This window comes from Sylvia atricapilla, chromosome 27 (genome assembly GCF_009819655.1).
Source record: "Sylvia atricapilla isolate bSylAtr1 chromosome 27, bSylAtr1.pri, whole genome shotgun sequence".
NCBI classification, from domain to species: domain Eukaryota; kingdom Metazoa; phylum Chordata; class Aves; order Passeriformes; family Sylviidae; genus Sylvia; species Sylvia atricapilla.
The window spans coordinates 743,813-759,800 of NC_089166.1; the positions used below are offsets into that span (position 1 = coordinate 743,813).

General features: G+C 53.7%; 2 protein-coding genes, 1 long non-coding RNA gene and 12 other non-coding genes across 15 annotated transcripts in view; 2 read left to right on the plus strand and 13 right to left on the minus strand.

Annotated features, from left to right (window-relative positions):
• The first annotated feature begins 34 nt into the window (after positions 1-34).
• Positions 35-1,412, plus strand: LOC136372406 (uncharacterized). Its single transcript, XR_010745478.1, has 2 exons — positions 35-283; positions 1,216-1,412. It is a non-coding gene; the product is annotated as an uncharacterized lncRNA (long non-coding RNA).
• A 13-nt stretch (positions 1,413-1,425) lies between these two features.
• TRNAC-GCA (transfer RNA cysteine (anticodon GCA)) lies at positions 1,426-1,497 on the minus strand. The gene has a single exon. It is a non-coding gene; the product is annotated as a tRNA-Cys (tRNA).
• A 390-nt stretch (positions 1,498-1,887) lies between these two features.
• Positions 1,888-1,959, minus strand: TRNAC-GCA (transfer RNA cysteine (anticodon GCA)). Its single transcript has one exon. It is a non-coding gene; the product is annotated as a tRNA-Cys (tRNA).
• Positions 1,960-2,278: 319 nt separating this feature from the next.
• On the minus strand, positions 2,279-2,350 carry TRNAC-GCA (transfer RNA cysteine (anticodon GCA)). The gene has a single exon. It is a non-coding gene; the product is annotated as a tRNA-Cys (tRNA).
• A 403-nt stretch (positions 2,351-2,753) lies between these two features.
• TRNAC-GCA (transfer RNA cysteine (anticodon GCA)) lies at positions 2,754-2,825 on the minus strand. The gene has a single exon. It is a non-coding gene; the product is annotated as a tRNA-Cys (tRNA).
• A 401-nt stretch (positions 2,826-3,226) lies between these two features.
• On the minus strand, positions 3,227-3,298 carry TRNAC-GCA (transfer RNA cysteine (anticodon GCA)). The gene has a single exon. It is a non-coding gene; the product is annotated as a tRNA-Cys (tRNA).
• Positions 3,299-3,677: 379 nt separating this feature from the next.
• On the minus strand, positions 3,678-3,749 carry TRNAC-GCA (transfer RNA cysteine (anticodon GCA)). The gene has a single exon. It is a non-coding gene; the product is annotated as a tRNA-Cys (tRNA).
• Positions 3,750-4,140: 391 nt separating this feature from the next.
• On the minus strand, positions 4,141-4,212 carry TRNAC-GCA (transfer RNA cysteine (anticodon GCA)). The gene has a single exon. It is a non-coding gene; the product is annotated as a tRNA-Cys (tRNA).
• A 370-nt stretch (positions 4,213-4,582) lies between these two features.
• TRNAC-GCA (transfer RNA cysteine (anticodon GCA)) lies at positions 4,583-4,654 on the minus strand. The gene has a single exon. It is a non-coding gene; the product is annotated as a tRNA-Cys (tRNA).
• A 2,282-nt stretch (positions 4,655-6,936) lies between these two features.
• Positions 6,937-7,008, minus strand: TRNAC-GCA (transfer RNA cysteine (anticodon GCA)). Its single transcript has one exon. It is a non-coding gene; the product is annotated as a tRNA-Cys (tRNA).
• A 1,711-nt stretch (positions 7,009-8,719) lies between these two features.
• RPL23 (ribosomal protein L23) lies at positions 8,720-12,222 on the minus strand. Its single transcript, XM_066336703.1, has 5 exons — positions 12,090-12,222; positions 11,778-11,861; positions 11,372-11,500; positions 9,995-10,108; positions 8,720-8,850 (listed from the first exon to the last, which is right to left on the minus strand). Exons 1-5 carry the CDS (start codon positions 12,100-12,102, stop codon positions 8,768-8,770), a joined length of 423 nt encoding a protein of 140 aa, XP_066192800.1. The 5' UTR covers positions 12,103-12,222; the 3' UTR covers positions 8,720-8,767.
• On the minus strand, positions 11,194-11,327 carry LOC136372412 (small nucleolar RNA SNORA21). The gene has a single exon (XR_010745479.1). It is a non-coding gene; the product is annotated as a small nucleolar RNA SNORA21 (small nucleolar RNA).
• A 108-nt stretch (positions 12,223-12,330) lies between the features above and the next one.
• TRNAC-GCA (transfer RNA cysteine (anticodon GCA)) lies at positions 12,331-12,402 on the minus strand. Its single transcript has one exon. It is a non-coding gene; the product is annotated as a tRNA-Cys (tRNA).
• Positions 12,403-12,599: 197 nt separating this feature from the next.
• On the minus strand, positions 12,600-12,671 carry TRNAC-GCA (transfer RNA cysteine (anticodon GCA)). Its single transcript has one exon. It is a non-coding gene; the product is annotated as a tRNA-Cys (tRNA).
• Positions 12,672-12,989: 318 nt separating this feature from the next.
• LASP1 (LIM and SH3 protein 1) overlaps positions 12,990-15,988 on the plus strand; it is a 30,381-nt gene continuing 27,382 nt past the window's right edge. Inside the window, exon 1 of the mRNA XM_066336843.1 lies at positions 12,990-13,178. Coding sequence (XP_066192940.1) covers positions 13,110-13,178 — 69 coding nt within the window. The 5' untranslated portion in view covers positions 12,990-13,109. The remainder of the gene's footprint in view (positions 13,179-15,988) is intronic.

Here is a 15,988-nt window from a genome sequence, read left to right on the forward strand (position 1 = left end):
GAGGAGGAGGGAAAGGAAGAACCGGCAGAGAGGCCACTTAGTCCCGCGCCTGGGGGTGTTTTTATTCCGTTCATAGAGCCCAGACTGGTTTGGGTGGGAAGGGACCTCAAAGCTCATCTATTCCCACCCCTGCCGTGGGCAGGGACGCCTTCCATTTCCCCAGATTGCTCCAGGCCCCGTGCGGCCTGGCCTCGAGCGCTTCCAGGGAGTTAAGACAAGATCTGAGCCTGTTTCAAATGAGGCTGGTTGCAGCAATCCCAAAGAAACGCCTGGAAATGATGAAGTGAGTAATTCTTAAAGCACCTAAAGCCACGGGACGAGTCTGTCAGGCTTTGCTCGCCACAACAACGCGCGGAGGGGACGGGCAGCGCCTGGGGCTCGGACCTTTGGTGCCAAAGTGCTGCAGCCCGGAATTCGGTGACGAACAGCCTGTCCCTGTCGGTTCTGTCACCTCTGGTGGTGCCCGGGGTGGGTCAGAACCTGGCACCTCCCAGGCTGTGGTGGGGTAGAACTGAGGATCTCCTGTGCCGGGGCGGGTCAGAGGTGGTGAACTTCTCGGGATACAGCCGGTGGTCTCCCGGGTTAACACCTGTGATCTGGGTTAACACCAGTGATCTCTCGGGGCTACCACCAGTGATACCCCGGGATAACATCAGTGATCTCTCGGGGCTACCACCAGTGATATCCCGGGATAACATCAGTGATCTCCTGGGATAACACCAGTGATATCTCGAGGCAGCACCAGTGATCTCCCAGGGGGTACCACCAGTGATATCCCGGGCTAATACAAGTGATCTCCCAGGATAACACCAGTGATAGCCCGGGATAACACCACTGATCTCCCAATTTGGAGCTTGTGATCCTCCCGGGATAGAAGCGGCGACTTCCCGGTGGGGCCGGGCCGGGTTTCGAACCCGTGATCTCTGTGTCCGCAGCCCGCCGCGCTGCCCCCGCGCCACCCTCCCCGCGGCGCCCCCCGCGGCCCCCGCACCCCGCGGCCGGGGCGTGGCTCAGGGGCAGCGCTGCCGCCTGCGGGGCTGCGGGTCACGAGTTCGAGCCCCGAGGCTACCCACACCGTGACCTGGTGTCACCGCAGCCACCCAAACTGGTTTGGACATCAGAGCCTGGAGGGGACAGCTCAGCGCGGCTCGGGGCTTCTAGAAATGAATAATACACGTAATTCACTGCTTAAATTAAGGGTGATTACTCCAACAGGATAAACTGGAGCGGCAGCTGTTGAGTTTGTCCGTGCAGGACTCGGGAGAGCAGAGAGGGAACGTGGCAAAGTCTCAGTTCAGGCTTGGCAAAACGTCGCCGAGGGATTTCTGAGACCTCAGAGGGGTAAGGAAAGCTCTCCGTGGTGTGTGTGTGAGGAGTTTGTGCAGGAAAAAATCCGTGAAAAAGCAGCAAAATTGAAAAAAAGAGAGGGGGCACCTGGAGTTGAACCAGGGACCTCTTGATCTGCAGTCAAATGCTCTACCACTGAGCTATACCCCCTGGGATAACACCTGCACCAGGGACATTGAAAAATAGTTATTGGGAAAGGAAAAAGTTTTGTTGTCCAAGGATTAGATTCTTTTCCTTGACAGCTCCCTGAGCACCTTAAGGTACCTGCCCCAGGTACAGGGAATTAAATGGTGGTGAAAATGAGAAATTGTGGCAGGCCCGATGCCTGCAGGGAATTTAAAACAGAGTAAAAGCTCACACAGACAGCGAGTGGTTCTCACACAGAGCACAAACCTTGCACTTCCCTGACACTTAAGGCCTCATTCCTTGGATTCTGGGGCTCAGAACCAGCACTGAGTGCACAGAACCAGGTGGCGGATCCTCCAAGAGCTCTCCACGGGGTTTTTTTGTGAAAGATTTGAGCAAAAGAAAGGTAAAAGGAGGGGGCACCTGGAGTTGAACCAGGGACCTCTTGATCTGCAGTCAAATGCTCTACCACTGAGCTATACCCCCTGTTCTACTGCTTGAAAAAAAAGCAATAAAATCCCTAAAAAAAAAAAATACATATAGAAAAGAGCAGTAAAATCCCTGAAACCCAGCTCAGGTTTTATTCCCACTGCAGGTAAATGTCCCAGCCAAATCTGCACAGACACAAACGTTGTGGCTGGCCTTTGTCACTGCCCCAGAGGTTGGATTCCTGCAGGGTTTGTGTAGCTGAGAGCTCGGTTTTTTAATCCTGGAGCTCCCAGCCCTGCTCCTGTGCAGGCACAGACACACTGGGGATAAAACAGGAGGAATCCTCACTTTTTAATGGAAAAAAAAGGAGGGAAAAAGGGGGCACCTGGAGTTGAACCAGGGACCTCTTGATCTGCAGTCAAATGCTCTACCACTGAGCTATACCCCCTGGTGCAATGAAAATGAGTTTTAGAGCCTCAGGTTTTTCTCTCTGTGGGTTGGAGCCCTTCACTTGACAGGCCCCTGTGCCTGCCTCAGGCTGTGCAGGGAATTAAATGTGATAAATTAGGAGAAACAATGGGAATTATGAGAAATTATATGAATTATGAGAAATTCTGGTCAGTTGTGGCTGCAGAGAGTTAAAACCAGAGAAAGGCACACGCAGACAGGGAGCAGTTCCTACCCAGTGCAAAAATCCCGAGCTTTTCCAGGGCTTTGGTGTTTCCTCCCCACATTCCCTGCCCAGCACAACCTCCCACATCCCACAGGAACTTCCCAACCTTCCCCTGAAGGATTTGGGCTGAAGGAAGAGGGGAAAAAAGAGAAAAAAAGAGAAAAAAAAAAGAAAAGAGAGGGGGCACCTGGAGTTGAACCAGGGACCTCTTGATCTGCAGTCAAATGCTCTACCACTGAGCTATACCCCCCTGGGATAACACCTGCACCAGGGACATTTAAAAATATTTATTGGGTAAGAAAATAAAGTTTTATTGTCCAGGGATTGGATCTCTTTCCTCGACAGCTCCTGTGCAGCCCAAGGAGTGCCTGGTAAAATGTGATAAATTGTGGTGTTAAATGTGTTAAAGGGAGTTAGATGTGATAAATGATGGTGAAAATGAGAAATTGTAGTGATGATTAGCAAGGATTGAGGACAGAGAAGAGCACAACACAGGCAGTGAGTGGTCAGGGCACAGCCCCAAAGCTTTCCTAGAGCCTCTGTTCCTGGGTTTTGGAGCTCAGGACCAGCACTGAATGCACAGCACCAGCTCAGGGCTCTCCGTGGATTTTCCCTGTGGGAAATTTTTGGCCAAAGGAAGGGGAAAAAGAGAGGGGGCACCTGGAGTTGAACCAGGGACCTCTTGATCTGCAGTCAAATGCTCTACCACTGAGCTGTACCCCCTGGGATAACACCTGCACCAGCGACATTTAAAAATATTTATTGGGAAAGAAATAAAGTTTTATTATCCAGGGATTGGATCTCTTTCCTCCACAGCTCCTGAGCACCTCAAGGTGCCTGCGAAAGGGTGTAAAACACCACCAGTTAGGGCTGAAAATGAGGAGAAAATCTGGAGAAAATGAGAATTAGGAGAAAAGTTCCTCCAGAGGAAAGGTTCTCACGCAGAACACAAGCCCTGAGCTGTCCCCGTAGTCAGAGCACAAATCCTTTGAAGCTGGAGCTCCTGGGCAGCACTGAGGGTACAGAACAAACTCACGAGATCCAACCAGAGCTCTCCAGCTTCTTTCTGGAGAGGATTTTGGCCAAAGGAAGAGGAAAAGAGAGGGGGCACCTGGAGTTGAACCAGGGACCTCTTGATCTGCAGTCAAATGCTCTACCACTGAGCTATACCCCCTGTTACTTTTGATATAAAATAAAACATTTAAAGGATGTTTTCACCAAATCCCTGAGTTATCTGTTCCTGAGGAACGGGCTCCTGCTGCAGAACCTCTGGGACTGGAGTGCACCAGCAGCAGCCACGGAGTCACTGCACTCCCACACGACCTTGGCCCAGCTCCTCCCTAACTCCTCCCCAGCCCCAGTCTGTCCCAGTCTGTCCCAGTCTGTCCCCTGAGTGCTCTGAACCGCCAGGGAGCCTCTGACGTTTTCCCCTCTCTCCCGTCTCTGACTGCAGCAGGGAAAAGGATGAGCAGAAGAAGAGGCTGAGCTGCCATTCCTCCTTTGCCTCCCGGTGACCAAACCCCCCAAAATCCCCCGGGAAAAGCGGCAAAAGAGGAAAAAAAGAGAGGGGGCACCTGGAGTTGAACCAGGGACCTCTTGATCTGCAGTCAAATGCTCTACCACTGAGCTATACCCCCCTGGGGTGACACCTGCACCAGGGACATTTAAAAATGTTTATTGGGAAAGGGATGAGTTTTGTTTTCCAGGGATTGAATCCCTTTCCTCGACACCCCCTGAGCACTTTAATGGACCTGCCAAAGGCTGGACATGGGGTTAAAGGGGATAAATGATGGCAAAAAAGGAGAAATTCTGGGAGATCTGGTGTCTACAGGGAAATCAGAACAGGCAAAGCAGAACCTCTGCACTCCCCTGACCATCAGGGCCTCGTTCCGTGCGTGCTGCAGCTCAGAACCAACACCCCGCACACAGAACGGGCTCAGGGATCTCCGTGGATTTTCCCTGTGGGAAATTTCTGGCCAAAGAAGGTGGAAGGAAGAGGAAAAAGAGAGGGGGCACCTGGAGTTGAACCAGGGACCTCTTGATCTGCAGTCAAATGCTCTACCACTGAGCTATACCCCCATGGGGTGACACCTGCACCAGGGACATTTAAAAACTTTTATTAGCAAAGAAAAAAAAGTTTTGTTGTCCAGGGATTGGATCCCTTTCCTCCACAGCTCCTGTGCAGCCCAGTGTCCCTGTCGAAGGTCCAGGGAGATAAATGGGATAAAATATGGCAGATATGATTCCTTTTGTTCCATTTCCCAGCCCTGATCCAGTCTGGGATATTCCCCATTCCATCCTGGAATCCTGCCTGCATCCAGTTCAGGTTTCCTCCCATTCCCTGGGCTGGCTACTGTCCAGTCCGGGTTTTCCTCCCTACCATCTCCCACCGTGATCCAGTCCAGGCTTTCCCCCATTCCATATATTGGCTGTAGTCCAGTCCAGGTTTTCCCCAACTCCATATTCCAGCCCTGATCCAGTCCCGGTTTTCCCCCATTCCAGACTCCAGGCAAAATCCAGTCCTGGTTTTCCCCCATTCCTGTTCCTAGCGTAAATCCAGTCCCGGTTTTCCCCCATTCCAGGCTCCAGCCCGGATCCAGGTTCAGTTTTCCCCCATTGCAGGCTCCAGCCCGGATCCAGGTTCGGTTTTCCCCCATTCCAGGCTCCAGCCCGGATCCGGGTTCGGTTTTCCCCCATTCCAGGCTCCAGCCCGGATCCAGGTTCAGTTTTCCCCCATTCCAAACTCCAGCCCGGATCCGGGTTCAGTTTTCCCCCATTCCAAACTCCAGCCCGGATCCAGGTTCAGTTTCCCCCATTCCAAACTCCAGCCCGGATCCGGGTTCAGTTTTCCCCATTCCAGGCTCCAGCCCGGATCCAGGTTCAGTTTTCCCCATTCCAGGCTCCAGCCCGGATCCAGGTTCAGTTTTCCCCCATTCCAAACTCCAGCCCGGATCCAGGTTCAGTTTTCCCGCATTCCAGACTCCAGCCCGGATCCGGGTTCAGTTTTCCCCCATTCCAGGCTCCAGCCCGGATCCGGGTTCAGTTTCCCCCATTCCAGGCTCCAGCCCGGATCCAGGTTCAGTTTTCCCCATTCCAGGCTCCAGCCCGGATCCAGGTTCAGTTTTCCCCAATTCCAGGCTCCAGCCCGGATCCGGGTTCGGTTTTCCCCCATTCCAGGCTCCAGCCCGGATCCGGGTTCAGTTTTCCCCCATTCCAGGCTCCAGCCCGGATCCAGGTTCAGTTTTCCCCATTCCAGGCTCCAGCCCGGATCCGGGGTCGGTTTTCCCGTGGCAGGGAATTCCCAGGGAGCTGGGCTCCTCGGGGCCGGGGCAGAGGCGGGTTTCCCGTGGGCGGCTCCTGTCCCTGGCTCCTCACCCACCGCACAACCCCTGGGCACCGGGAATCCCGGGAGTTCTCTGCTGACCCCAGAAAACACCACATTTGACCCGAGGCTGTGGAAAAGGCTCCTAAAATCGAGAGAGAGCCCTGGGATTGTGAGTGAGGAGTTTGGATAGAGGTGTGTCATATCACAGGGTGCAAAACCGAGAGTTGAAGCTTTTAGAATATAATAATATATATATAAAGCAAGATGGAGGATTTAGGGCATAAAGTGAGTTCTTTTTCACTTTTTTCTTCATGGGTCTGGGTGGTTTTTGTAGTTGAAAAGAAAAATCCTCATTGCGGGCCACGGGTGTTTGGTTATTGGGTTAAAAATAAAAATAATTGAAGTGTCATCTCAGAATATGATAATTTATGCCTCAAAGACCTTGGAAGGAGATAGAGACAGAACCATTTTCTACCTTAGCTGGAACTCACAACTTGTGAGACTGTAAGGTGGATAAGAATTAATTACACCTGAATCCAAACACGAAGTGAGTCTCCTGAGCCTTTAGCCCCGGCTCTGACAGAAGGAAAGGAGATAACAAACTCACACCGCTGCACTTTTCCAGGGCCTTGGTGAAGCTCCCACATCCCACAGCAGCTCCCCAACCTTCCCTGGAAGCTTTGGCCAGAGGGAAGGCTGGAGGAAGAGGAAGAGGAGGAGAAAAGAGGAGCTGAACCTCTTGATGTGCAGTCAAATATTCTCCCATTGAACTGTACCCCCTCCTTTCCATGGGCATTCCCGGCAGGAATCTCCCTGCTCATTACCATCCCAGCAAAACTCTGCTAATTAACCCCAGGACAAACCCCAGATCCTCCCCAAATCCTCCTCCTTTTCCTCACCAACGCTCCCTGATGCTGCTCTGGGAATCAGCCTCTTCCCTCTGCCCAGCACAGGGACAACACCCAGCTCCTGGGGAAAACCTGGGAATTCCGGGCTCCTGAGCACAGTTTTGGGGATAAAAAGATGGAAAAAGGGGAGGGGGCACCCGGATTTGAACCGGGGACCTCTTGATCTGCAGTCAAATGCTCTGCCCCTGAGCTATGCCCCCACCTGGGCACAGCAGCCAGGTGAGGCTCCTTGTGGCCAGGTGAGGCTCCTGGTGGCCACTGACGTGGCTGTGTCACATCCCAGGGCTGGCTGTCACTTCCCAGCGGCTCTCAGCCCCACGCCAGGGCTCTCACCACACTCCAGGTACTGAATTCCCACCTGATTCCCTCTCAAAAAAAAAACCCAAATGTGGACAAAAGGAAAGGAACGTTTCCAGCACTGACTTCAAAACACTGATCCACGAGAGCAGCTCCATTGGGGTGGTCCCTTACAGCGGGTCCCTGCACTTTTGGGATGGTGGGAAGACGGGAATCCCCTCCAGCTGCGGGGTTGGAATGTCGGGGTCACACCCCCAGAGGGCTGTGTCCTCCCGGGAATGACCCACGGGCGCTCTCCTGCTCCAAAACCCTGGGGAGAACACGGGGATGGGACCCTCGGGACGTGCAAAACCTCGGCCAAGTTTCCTCCTGCTGCCTTGCAGCCAGCTCTGGGATGTCCTGGAATGTCCAGGAATCCACCGGGAATGGTGAGAGGGGATTAAAAACCCCTCCCAAAGCAGGGCCAGGGGTTTGTGCAGCCTCGCCTGGGTTCTGCTGAATCCCAGAGGGGTCATTGCCTTCCCCGCTGGAAGGCACAAACACATCGGGAATGGCACAGGAACATCGGGAATGGCACAGGAACATCGGGAATGGGTGGCACAAGGGCATCAGGGATGGCACAGGAACATGGGGAATGGCACAGGAACTTTGGGAATGGCACAGGAACATTCAGAATGGCACAAAACCACCACGAATGGCACAGGAACATCGGGAATGAGTGGCACAGAACCATCCTGAATGGCACAAGAACATGGGGAGTGGCACAAAGGCATCAGGAATGGCACAAAACCATCAGGAATGGCACAGGAACTTTGGGAATGGGTGGCACAAAGGTATCAGGAATGGCACAAAGGTATCAGGAATGGCACAAAACCATCGGGAATGGCACAGGAACATCGAGAATGGCACAGGAACATCGAGAATCTCCAGAAGTGCAGCAGGAACAGCTCGCTGCCAGCTGGGAATTGCAGTGCTGGGAGCTGCCCCCTTTTCCTGCCCAAGGATTTGGGGCCGAGTGTTCCAGGCCCCAAAAACAGGACAAAGCCACCCCGTTGTCACCTGTGGGCCCGGGGATGAGACTCCCCCCATCCTGTGGGGCAGGAATTCACAGCTCCCACCCGAAGCATTCCTCCTTTTGCTCCAGGAGCAGCAGGAAAACCACCAAGGGCTCCCTGGGCATCCCTCCCCACTGTGCTCCAGAAGGTTCTGAGCCGATCCCGAGCTCTCCAGGTGCAGATGGCACCAAGGTTTCATCTCCAGCCACTCCTCAGGGGACAGCAGTGGCCTGTGTCCCCAGCCAGGGACACTCAGGTCCCACTGTCCAGCAGGAACCTGCAGCCTCAGGCACTGCTCCACTCCAAAACAGGTAAATTGCCCATTCCAGAAGGAAATCCCTGGAATTCTCTAACCCTGAGCTGCCACAGACCCCTCCCAGCTCCTCTCAGACAAGATATTCATTCAGGATCATTAAAATTTGTCCCAGGGATTCTTCAGGAACCTGCCCCAAAAAACCCAGAACCGCTAAATCCCTCCAACCCATTCCCCAGCTGGAGCTCCACAAACCCCTTCCCCAGCACAAGCCTGCTCCAGTTTGGCAATAAGAGCACGGTGGGGTTGGAAGCAGGAGTTTTATTGAGTGTCCCTGGCGGGGCAGGGCAGGGCTCAGGCGATGCTGCCGGCGTTGGAGGCGATCCTGGGCCACAGATCTGCACATTCCTTGGCCACGGGGCCTGTGATGGCTGAGCCTGGAAAACAGGGACACCACGGGGTTAGCTCCTGCCTGAGGGGCTGGGGGGCAACTCCCAGAGCAGCTCTGGCTGCCCCTGGATCCCTGAAGTGTCCAAAGCCAGGCTGGGAGCAGCCTGGGATCAGGGAAAACTCGGAGAATTCACAGAATTATAACGTTGGAAGAGACCTTTAGGATCAACGAAACCCTGGCACTGAGCTCCACATCCCATCTTTATCTAAACCCACCCAGGGATGGTGACTCCACAGCTCCCTGGGCAGATCACTCCAGCACTTTATCACTCTTGGAGTAGAACGATTTTTATTCCTCACATCCAGCCTAAAATTCCCTCGGTGCAGCTCAAGGAAAAAAAAAAACCCAACCAACCCCCCACTGGCTTCAGCCACCTCCCAGGAGCTGTGGAGAGTGATGAAGTCACCCCTGAGCCTCCTTTTGTCCAGGATAAACACCCCCAGCTCCCTCAGTCACTCCTCACTCGTTCAGGGTTTGTGTTCCCAGCCTCGTGGCCTCCTCCAGATGTCCCTGGGAGGAGCTCCCAGCTCCCTTCCAGCCAAACCACTCTGGAATTCTGTGATTCAGGGCAGCATTTCCCACCCCAGAAATCCCATTCTCTGAGGGGAATCCTGAGTCCTTTCCTCCAGCAGAGCTCAGCCCTGTGATACTGCTGTGTTCCCAGCAGGACACATCTCCCAGTGGGACAATTCCCAGTGGGACACAACTTCCAGTGGGACACAACTCCCAGCCCCACAGGACAATTCCCAGTGGGACACAATTCCCAGTATGTCACAATTCCCAGTAGGACACAATTCCCTTTCCCAGCAGGACGATTCCCAGCCCCAGCAGGACACAATTCCCAGTAGATCACAGTTCCCAGTAGATCACAAGTCCCTGTCCCACAGGACAATTCCCAGTAGGACACAACTCCCAGCCCCAGCAGGACAGAACTCCCAGCAGGACACAATTCCCAGTAGAACATAATTCCGAGCTGGGACAATTCCCAGTCCCAGGAGGACACAATTCCCAGCAGGACAGAACTCCCAGTAGAACACAATTCCCAACAGAACACAATCCCCAGTCCCAGCAGGACGATTCCCAGCCCCAGGAGGACACAATCCCCAGTAGATCACACCTCCCATCCTCACCTTTCATCTCCCCTTTGTTGTTGACAATCACCCCCGCGTTGTCCTCGAAGTAGAGGAACACTCCGTCCTTCCTCCTGTAGGATTTCCTCTGCCTGATCACCACGGCAGGGTGCACTGCGGGGAAAGGGATAAACACACGTCCCACAAAGAACAAGGGGGTTTGTTCTTTTAGTGAAAAAAAAATTAGTTTTTATGATCGACACTGAGTGTGAAATACCTGCAGCTGCACTTGGGGTTTTCCCGTTTTCTTACCTTTATTCCGAAATAAATTGTTAATTCGCAAAAAAATATCCAGCAAAAACTCCTCTGGAGAGGAGCGAGCCCAAGGCAGGGGGTGGAGCTGGGTGGGATTCGAGGTGCCTTCCCACCTGGATCATTCCATGATTCCCTGATTTTTATGGAATAGAAATCCTGTGATTCCACGATATGATTTCATGGGTTTTAATTTTGTGAATGATCCGTGTGAATGATCCATCCAGATCCACGTGACATGAGTCCTGTTTTATTGATGGGCAGCTGGACTCGGGAGGGGACCGAGGGAAAAAATTCCTTATTAATGGAATTCCATTGATTCCATAATTTGAATTTCACAGATCCATGTGACATGAGTCTTGTTTAACTGATGGCAGCTGGACTCAGGAGGGGACTGAGGGAAGAAATTCCAAGGATCAATTCCATAATCACAGAATTCCATGACTGCATAATTTTTATTATACAGATCCATGCAATGTCTCTTTTCTTTTACTGATGGGCAGCTGGACTCAGGAGGAAATTTAAGGAAGGAATTCTATGATCATAGAATTCCATGATTCCCTAATTTTTAAATTTAAAGACCCATATGACATCACATCTGTTTTACTGATGGGCAACTGGACTCAGGAGGACATTTAGGGAAGGAATTCCATAATCATGGAATTCCATGACTCCATAATTTTTATTTTACAGACCCATGTGACATAAGTCTTTTTTTACTGATGGGCAACTGGACTTAGGAAGAGATTTAGGGAAGGAGTTCCATAATCACAGAATTCCATGACTCCCTAATTTTTAATTTTGGGCTGCCGGGAGGGGATTGAGGGAAGGAATCCCGGCACAGGTCACCCAGAGCGGCTGTGGCTGCCCGGGGATCCCCGGCAATGCCCCAGCCCCTTTGGAGCCACCAGGGACGGGATTTAAGGTCCCTTCCCGATTCCCAAACGCCGTGTCTCACCGCGGATTGAAATCAACAGCACCAGCAGCTGCCACTTCACCCAAAAGCGGCGCTTTTGCTCTGCCCTTCCACGACAACTCCCTGAGCCACGGCACAGACCCAACGAGTGCTTTAGAGAAGGGCTGCGGGGCTGCGGGCCCGGCTCCCGGTGGGATTCCCGCACTCACCCTTCTTCCTCAGCTCCGGTTTGCCTTTCTTCACCGTGGCCATCACCATGTCGCCCACGCCGGCCGCCGGCAGCCGGTTCAGGCGGCCCTTGATGCCCTTCACGGAGATGATGTAGAGGTTCTTGGCCCCTGCGGGGAGCGGCGCCGCGTTATCCCGGGATTTTAGGGGGGTTATCCCGGGATTTTCGGGGGGGGGTTATCCCGGGATTTTCGGGGGGGTTATCCCGGGATTTTCAGGGACAGCTATGACCCCATCAGCTCTGTCGCTACCACGGACCGAGGGATGCGTTCAGATGGAAAACGGAGGTTTGGGAATTCGCTGAACCCTTCGCCCTCCGCCTTCCCGAGGGGCCTTTTCCCGAGGGGCTCCCCCGGTTCCCTCCCGCCGTCCCCGCCTCGTTCTCACCGGTGTTATCGGCGCAGTTGATCACGGCCCCCACCGGGAGACCCAGCGAGATGCGGAACTTGGCCCCGGACGAACCTCCGCGTCCTGCGGGTCGAGAAGAGCGTTAAGAGCCCGGAGCGGCCTCACGGAGCCGGCCCCATGGCGCCGGGCCCGCGCCTCACGGGGAGGGCGATGGCGACAACACCGGCCACATCCGCTGCCGCCCACGCTCAGGCGCCTCTCCCCAGGTCCCCGCTGCGCCGGGGAGGCCGCGGGGACAGCGGATGGCGGCGGATGGAGCCGGATGGCGGCGGAGAGCAGCGCCCACCTCACCTCGCTTGGACATCTTGGCGCCGGAAGAGGCGGCGGATGTGACGTAACGCGCCCGCCTCACCTCGCCCCGCCCCGCGCGCGGCGCCCCCTAGCGGCGGCGGGAAACGCCACACCCTCACGGGTACCGGGAAACACCGGGAACACCGGGAAACACCGGGAGGGGATGGAAAGAGGAACCGGGGATAACTCGGGCGAGAAAACATTGGATAAAGAGAGGAGGAAAAAAAAAACTAACAAAACAAGGGGGCACCCGGATTTGAACCGGGGACCTCTTGATCTGCAGTCAAATGCTCTGCCACTGAGCTATACCCCCACTGTCTCTCCGTGGTCGCCGGGCGTCACTTTACCGCTCGCTCCACGCCCGCGCAGTCGCCGTTTCATGTGGGATTTCGTGAAACGTTTCACGTTTCACCGGCGTGAAAATGCGACCCTCCCCCCTCAGCTTCCGCCCCGCGGAAACACCGACAGAAAAACGAAAAAAAAAAAAGAAAACCCCAAAAACACTTCTGGAGGGGGCACCCGGATTTGAACCAGGGACCTCTTGATCTGCAGTCAAATGCTCTACCACTGAGCTATACCCCCGCCCGCCGCGCGCTGCCGCCGCGAGTCCCCTCCACTCCGCGACCGCACCCAAAGGTGCCGGGTTCGAATCCCGCCGCGCGCCTCCGATGTAAATTTTTTTTTTTCTTTTTTTTTTTTTGCGGTTTTTTTACGCCGTTTTCGGCCCTTTTTAGGGGTGTTTCGGCGCTCCGGGAGAGGGGAGGGGCGCGCTCGGCGCGGTCCGTGTGCGCGCACGCGTGGGCGGCCGCCCCACCCCCGCCGCCCTTTGCCTTTCCCCATCCCCCCCGCCCCTTCCCGACTATTTAAAGTCGCGACATCGCGGGCGGCGGCTCAGCGAGAGAAGGCGGCGGAGGAGGAGGGAAGGGGAGAAGAAGAGGAAGGAGAAGGCGGTGGGAATCGGTTTATTTTTTTATTATTATTTTTTATTTTTTTTTCCTTTCTCCGGGCGAGTTCGCAGCCATGAATCCCAACTGTGCGCGCTGCGGGAAGATCGTGTATCCCACGGAGAAGGTGAACTGCTTGGATAAGGTGAGTCCGCACGTGGCCGGCGGAACGAGGATTTGGGCTTTTTCCCGTGGGATTACCTCGGGGTGGGATGGTTTTCCTTCTCCCCCCTGGTTTTTAGTTTTTTTTTTTCCCGTTGGATTTCGTTATCCCGAGCGGCTCCAGCCTTTTGCAGCGGCACTTCCTTATGGCCACGGCTCTTCCCCCGCCCTATTCCCGGCGATGTTTCCACGTTTCCCACTCCCAACCTCCTTTTCCCGAGGGGGTTTCCACGCTGAATCCCCTGCGGGTGACATCCTCATTGTCCCAAGGGGGAATTCCAAGGAATCTGGGTCCTTCCCAGCCCCTTTTCCCAGGGATTTTTCCCCACTTCCCGCTCCCCACCCCCTTTTCCCGAGGGGATTTCCACGCTCCGTGTCCCCGGAGCATCTCCCGGCCCTTTCCTTCCACGGCGAATATTTCTGTTTAATTCGATATCCACGGCTCAAAAGGCGGCACATCCGTGTGGAGGCCCGAGGAAAGCAACAGTTAACGTGAAGCCTCATCTGGTTTCCATTATCGAGCTTTTTCCCCCTTTTTTTTTTTCTTTTCTTTTCTTTTTTTATTTTATTTTTTTCCCCAAATCTTCCATCCTCACTGATAATTCTCCATTCCATGCCCCAATCCCTATTCTCTAGGGTATCACTCCTTAACCTGAAGTGATTTTTGGAGTATTTTTATTTTTTTTTCCCCCCTCCCTTTTTCAAAAAAAAAAAAACAACAACCCAAAGCTCCTGCAGAAGCTGCTGGTGGATCTCCCATTCCCTCTGCTCTTCCCATGGGATTCCCTTCCCTCTCCTCTCCCAGGATTCTGGGACAAACCAGTTTAAGGGAACTAAAAAAAAAAAAAAACCCAAAGTCTCAGGGAAGAGCCGCTCTCTCCGCGGAATTCCTGCGCTCCAGCGGACCCTGCTGCTCGCATTTTTAAGGGATGATGTCTTTTTTTTTCCTGAGGTCGGGAAGAGCTGAACTCTCACCCCTGGAGCTTTGGGATGTGCGGGGCTGAGAGGGGCTCGGAGCCCTGGGAGTGTTCCAGGAGCTGCTGGGATTGGGATTGGGGATGGAAGGGAGGGAAAAGGGATTGGGAGAGAACTGGGAGGGAAAAGGGTTTGGGGGATGGAAGGAAAGGAAAAGGGTTTGGGGGATAAAAGGAAAGGAAAAGGGGCAGGGGGATAACTGGGAAGGAAAAGGGATTGGGAGAGAAGTGGGAGGAAAAAGGATTGGGGGATAGAAGGAAAGGAAAAGGGTTTGGGGATTTGGGTAAAAGGAAGAGGAGAAGGGTTTTGGGATTGAGGATATTCGTAAAAGGAGTTTTAGGGGTTGTGGATCTTTGGAAGGGAAAAGGGGTTTGGGGCTGGGAGATTTGGAAGGGGGTTGAGGATATCTGGAAGGAGAAAAAAAAGAGTGCTGGGATTGTGGAGATTTGGAAGGGAAAAGGGATTTTGGGAAATTTGGAAGGGGGTTGAGACTTGTGGATATTTGGAAGAGGAGTGCTGGGATTGTGGCCCATAGGAAAGGAAAAGGGGTTTGAGGTTGTGGATATTTGGAAGGGGAAAGGGGATTTTGAGGTTGTGGATATTTGGAAAAGGGATTTGGGAGTTGTGGATCTTTGGAAAGGAGAGGGGATTTTGGGGTTGTGGATCTTTGGAAGGAAAGTGCTGGGATTGTGGCTGATGGAAGGGGGCAGGGGGATTTGGGATTGTAGCTATTGGTAAAAGGGATTTGGGATTGTGGCTGATGGAAGGGGAAGGGGGATTTGGGATTGTGGCTGTTTGGAAAGGGGTTTTAGGGTCGTGGCTGTTTGGAGCGAGGGCGATCCAGGGATCCTGGCAGGGAAGGGGATGAGCCCTGGCTCCCTCCCGGGCTCTGGGAGATGCTGGATCCCAGCTGCTGGAAGCAGCCAGGAGCTCACAGTCACCATCTTGTCCTCCTGGGGCTCCTCAGCCACTTCCTCTCCCGAAACGCCGTGCCACGGGCGCCTCGTGGGGCTGCTCCCTTTTCCCGGGGAGTGGATCCTGCTTCCCGTAAAACCCTGCGCAGGGCCTCGGGGAGCCTGTGTCTGTGCTTTTCCTGGCCTTTGGAACGTCTGTCCCTGCTTTTTCTATTCCATGGAATGTCTGTTCCTGCTTTTCCTGGCCTTTGGAGCATTTCTGTCCCTGCTTTTTCTATTCCATGGAGTGTCTGTCCCTGCTTTTTCTATTCCATGGAATGTCTTTTCCTGCTTTTCCCGGCCTTTGGAGCATTTCTGTCCCTGCTTTTTCTATTCCATGGAGTGTCTGTCCCTGCTTTTCCTGGCCTTTGGAATGTCTGTTCCTGCTTTTCCTGCCCCTTGGAGCATTTCTATGTCTGCTCTTCCTGGTCTTTGGAATGTCTGTTCCTGCTTCTCCTGCCCCTTGGAGCATTTCTGACCCTGCTTTGCCCATTCCATTGAGTGCCTGTCCCTGCTTTTCCCAGTCTTTGGAATGTCTGTCCCTGCTTTTTCTATTTCTTGGAATGTCTGTTCCTGATTTTCCTGCCCCTTGGAACATTTCTGACCCTGCTTTTCCTGGCCTTTGGAATGTCTGTCCCTGCTTTTCCCACTCCTTGGAATGTCTGTCCCTGCTTTTCCCACTCCTTGGAATGTCTGTCCCTGCTTTTCCCATTCCTTAGAATGTCTGTTCCTGCTTTTCCTGCCCCTTGGAGCATTTCTATGTCTGCTCTTCCTGGTCTTTGGAATGTCTGTCCCTGCTTTTTCTATTCCATTGAGTGTCTGTCCCTGCTTTTCCCGGCCTTTGGAATCTCTGTCCCTCCTTTTC